General features: G+C 54.8%; 1 protein-coding gene across 1 annotated transcript; it reads left to right on the top strand.

The window, feature by feature from the left end:
- The first annotated feature begins 2,198 nt into the window (after positions 1-2,198).
- On the top strand, positions 2,199-3,170 carry LOC109460663 (hemoglobin subunit alpha). The gene is made up of 3 exons (XM_019756279.3): positions 2,199-2,356; positions 2,602-2,806; positions 2,946-3,170. The coding sequence occupies exons 1-3, from the start codon at positions 2,262-2,264 to the stop codon at positions 3,072-3,074; spliced, it is 429 nt and encodes a 142-aa protein (XP_019611838.2). The 5' UTR covers positions 2,199-2,261; the 3' UTR covers positions 3,075-3,170.
- Positions 3,171-4,389: the final 1,219 nt, after the last annotated feature.

The raw sequence follows: 4,389 nt of genomic DNA, 5'->3' as shown, positions 1-4,389 counted from the left end.
GGACACAGCTACATCTACAAACACACTTTTTTTTTTGGACAAAAACATTAACATGATATCCAAAATTTCATTATACCATAGAGATTTGTCTGCAACGTGTTTTTCTCACTGAACCATGTCTCCTCTACATCTCTTCCAGACGGTTTGTTTATTCAGCTGTCTTATTTTCATAAAAAATGACCGATGTGTCGGTCATTTCTATATTTCTGTTAATTTCCTTTGTCAATTTTCCTAAGTCATTTGTCTCTATATATTATATATGTCTCTATATATTATATACATCTCTATATATTATATATGTATTATGTATAATATATATATATATATATATATATATATATATATATATATATATATATATAAAAGCTCTTCCCATATTAAGAATGTAAGCCATTGGTTGACATATGTTCACCAAGTCTTGCTTTAAAAGGGCTCAGGGGCAGGGGAATTGGGGCAAGATGCAGAAAGAGGGGGTTGTCCCAGGACTGGGGAGTGGGTCTTTGATGCTTCTAAGCCCCCAGGGTCTTATCCTTTTAGTTCTTCAGAGCCAGGATTGGAACGGAGGCTGTGGACAGAACCAGGAAAAGAGAGGCGAGTACCGTAGGAAGGGAAGTGGAATGAGTTGGGGGAAGGGTCCGGGAAGAACAAAATGAGAAGAGCTGACAAAAGGCAGAGCCCAAGGGAGCTTTGCAGAGGCTTGTCCAAGCTGCTTTTTTCTCTATTCAAGTCAGTTTGACCATCACTTCCTCCTGGCCACACAGGGCAAGTCTTGAGTGAAGGTCTTAGGGGAGGGAGGGGGGCAGAGGGCTGGGCTGAAGGAAGCCCTTCCAACCCACTCCCCAAAGAAAGGTTTTCCTCCAGGCTCCCAGAGAAGGGCATATCAACGACGTCTCACTCCCTTTCTCCTCCCCCCAGTTAGGAAGTTTAACCTAGTGAGTACCCCCCTCCCACCACTAGACCAAGGGACCATCACTCGTCACCAGTAAGGGGACGGCAGCAGCAGGAATTCCTGCCCCTTGTCACTGTTTCACCAGAAGTCCATCACCCCCACATCTCCCCACATTCATTCTGCAGCCACAGAGGCCTTCTCTCCCTGTGCCCCTCTACAAGCCACCTGGGGGGCTCCCCCTCCACCCTACTCCACCTAATACTTATTCATCCTCCAGTTTCCCCTCCGCAGGGAACCCCACCGGTGATCTCTGGGCTAACCCTGATATCCTCGAATGTCTCATCTACTTCCTTCATTCTTCCTTGGGGCCCGTAATGAGGTTTGAGAATATAAGTACGTGTATGATGCTTTGATGACTGTCCCTAACTAGGCTGAAATCTCAGCTCTGGTTCAGCAGTTGCTTTATTGGTCAACGCAACCCCTATTTACCTTGTGTCAGGCACAATTTGGGGGATGGGCTGTCATTGTGAACCACGACCACTTGATCAGTGGAGGGGAGAGACAGTCATTCGGACAATCAATCACACAGGAGAGGGACCCCGGTGAGTTCCCGAGATGGGGTTGCAGGACCCGAACTCTGGAAGAAGCCTGAGTGTGCATTGTTCTCCCGAGACACTGGCACTCAATGACACTCCATGATTACTGGTGGAAGAAAAGGGGGCTGGAAGAACCAAGACGGAAGGGGAACAGGAGGGATTCCAAACAGGAATTCTTGAGAATCCGTGAGCGAGGACCTCCTCGCGCGCCTCTCTCTCTGCCCCGGACTAGGTGAGGCCTTTCTTCTTTGCTGCCGTCCTTTGTCCATTCACTCACTGATTCTACCCAAGAGAAAACACGTCAAGCGTGTACCAAGAGTAGGTCCAGGGTAGATTCCCAAGAGAGCACAGCCTGTGGCTAAGGAAGCTCAGGGACCCTAAAAGGGTGTCATTGAGCTCAAGTGGTGGAAGAGCCACCAGCATCGACCCACCTCTACAAACCGCCCCCCCCCCACACCAGCGAGGGGGCGAGAATATCACTTCCGGGGGAGGTGGAGGCACCGAGCGAGAAGCTGTCGTTGGGAGAAAGAAATATCCAGACCCGCAGACACCGGGTGCCTCCGCGACCTGGGAGCGATGCCCCCACCGCTCCAGCCAGAGGCAGACACGGCGCCGGGCGCCCCCTGTAGTCCGGGTCAAGCCCAGCACCCCGGCTCCGCGCCAGCCAATGAGCGCGGCCGGGGCGGGCGTGCACCTTAGGCCCCAGGCATAAAAGCTCCGCGCACTCGCCGCCCGCCACCCTTCTGGTCCTAACACAGACTCAGAAAGAATCCACCATGGTGCTGTCCCCCGCCGACAAAAGCAACGTCAAGGCCGCCTGGGATAAGGTCGGCGGCAACGCTGGCGAGTATGGCGCTGAGGCCCTAGAGAGGTGAGGACCTCCCTTCCCTGCTGCGCCCGCGGGGCTCCGCGGCCGCCTTGTCGCGGGCCTGCCAGCAGCTCCTCGGTGGGCTCGGACCCAGCTGACGCCCACATCCCCAAGACCTCAGGGTCTAGACTGCGGACCTGCCCAAAGAGGCGCGCCAGCGCCCTCATCCGAATGCCAGGCTCAGCACCCTGCCCTGGACCCCACCCCCACGCCCACCCCCACTCACACTCTTCCTCCCGCCCCCGCAGGATGTTCCTGAGCTTCCCCACCACCAAGACCTACTTCCCCCACTTCGACCTGTCCCACGGCTCCGCCCAGATTAAGGGCCACGGCAAGAAGGTGGGCGACGCTCTGGCCAAAGCCGTGGGCAGCATTGACGACCTGGCCGGCGCCCTGTCCGCTCTGAGCGACCTGCACGCCCACAAGCTGCGTGTGGACCCCGTCAACTTCAAGGTGAGCGCGGGCCGGGCCGCCAGAGATCCGGGCGGAGGGCTCAGCGGGCCTTCCTAGCGCGCAGCAACCCCGCGGGGTCCTGCCGGTGGAGCGCGGGCGGCCGCGCCCCGACGCCCCCTGACACCGCCTCTCTCCGCAGCTCCTGAGCCACTGCCTGCTGGTGACTCTGGCCAGCCACCACCCCGGCGAGTTCAGCCCTGCTATCCACGCCTCCCTGGACAAGTTCCTGGCCTCCGTGAGCACCGTGCTGACCTCCAAGTACCGTTAAGCTGGAGCCGCGGGCATCCCTGCCCCGACTCGGGGCCCCTCTGCGCTCTGCGCACCCGCAATTCCTGATCTTTGAATAAAGTCTGAGTGGGCTGCAGCCTGTGTGGCCTGGGTTCTCTGTGTCCGCGAACTTGCCGGGGTGGGGGTGGCTCTGCGTGCCTCGCACCGAGGACCTCTCCGCAGTCAGCGAAGAGAGGGAAGGACATACATGGGTACAAAGGGAGTGGAGCCAGTCCTGCTGCCACTGCCTGGGGTTCGCTGGGAAGCTCTGCTCTCACCGTGGAGGCCTTGCTGCATACATTCCAACTCCGCCTCCATTTCATTTCCCAGACTTTGCTAGTCAACACTAATTTGCTCAAATAATGCATTCATGTGCCGTCTGTCTTTCCATTTCACCGGGCACACACTTGCTCTGAGAGTTAGCAGGCCTCTGAGCTCTTCCAGGGCTCCTCTTAGAGTTGGATGGTGACAGTGTCCCACTCCTTCAGAGTCACATTGAATGCTCCCTTCTCCATCAAGTGCCTCCCAAATACACACGCGATGAAATTCGGTTGAGCAGCACCATTGCAGATGCCAGACAACTTCCTGGCACCCCTTTCACCTGATGCCACCTCAGGATGTTCACCCTGCAGACACTGACATCCTGAGGCCATCGCAGTTCTGGAGGCCCATTCTGGGGCGCAGCTTGGCATCCACTGCACCGCCCACAGGCTGGCACCTCTGAGGTCCACTGATGCCTCCAGTGCCACAGCGAGAACAGAACCAGGACCAGGAAGCCTGCACTCCAATGAGCTTCCTCCCCACAGGGTAGGCGGCTTCAGAGTGAGGGCTCCTGGTGTCCAGTTCTGGCTGCAGTCCAGCCCCAAGACTCCAACTGAGAGCAGTGTCCTTTCTTCCCTGGGCCCCAGGGGTCTTTGAAAAATGACATAGCAAGTCCCCTGCCTTCGTTAGTGATGCTTTTAGCACAGCTGGTGGCACAGTAAGAGGTAATCATCTTTATTTTATTATTAGGAAAAATGAGGGCCTGGGCTAAAAGTGGAAACAATCCACATGTCCCGTAACTGATGAATGGCAAAGAAAATGTGGCGCATCCAGACAATGGAATGTTATTCAGCCATAAAAAGCGCTGGAGAATTGACACATGATACAAAATGGTTAAACCCTGAAAATGTGCTAAGTGAAAGAAGCTAGACACAAAAGATCATATATTGCATGATTCTATTTATATGAAATGTCCAGAACAGGCAAATCCACAGATTGGTGGTTGCCAGGGGCTGGAGAAGAGGGATTATAGAGTGACTGCTAATAGATACAGA

The sequence above is a fragment of the Rhinolophus sinicus genome, chromosome 10 (assembly GCF_057876585.1).
Source record: "Rhinolophus sinicus isolate RSI-liver-muscle chromosome 10, RSI-T2T, whole genome shotgun sequence".
In the NCBI taxonomy this organism is placed as follows: Eukaryota; Metazoa; Chordata; class Mammalia; order Chiroptera; family Rhinolophidae; genus Rhinolophus; species Rhinolophus sinicus.
This window is presented reverse-complemented; position numbering and strand designations above follow the sequence as displayed.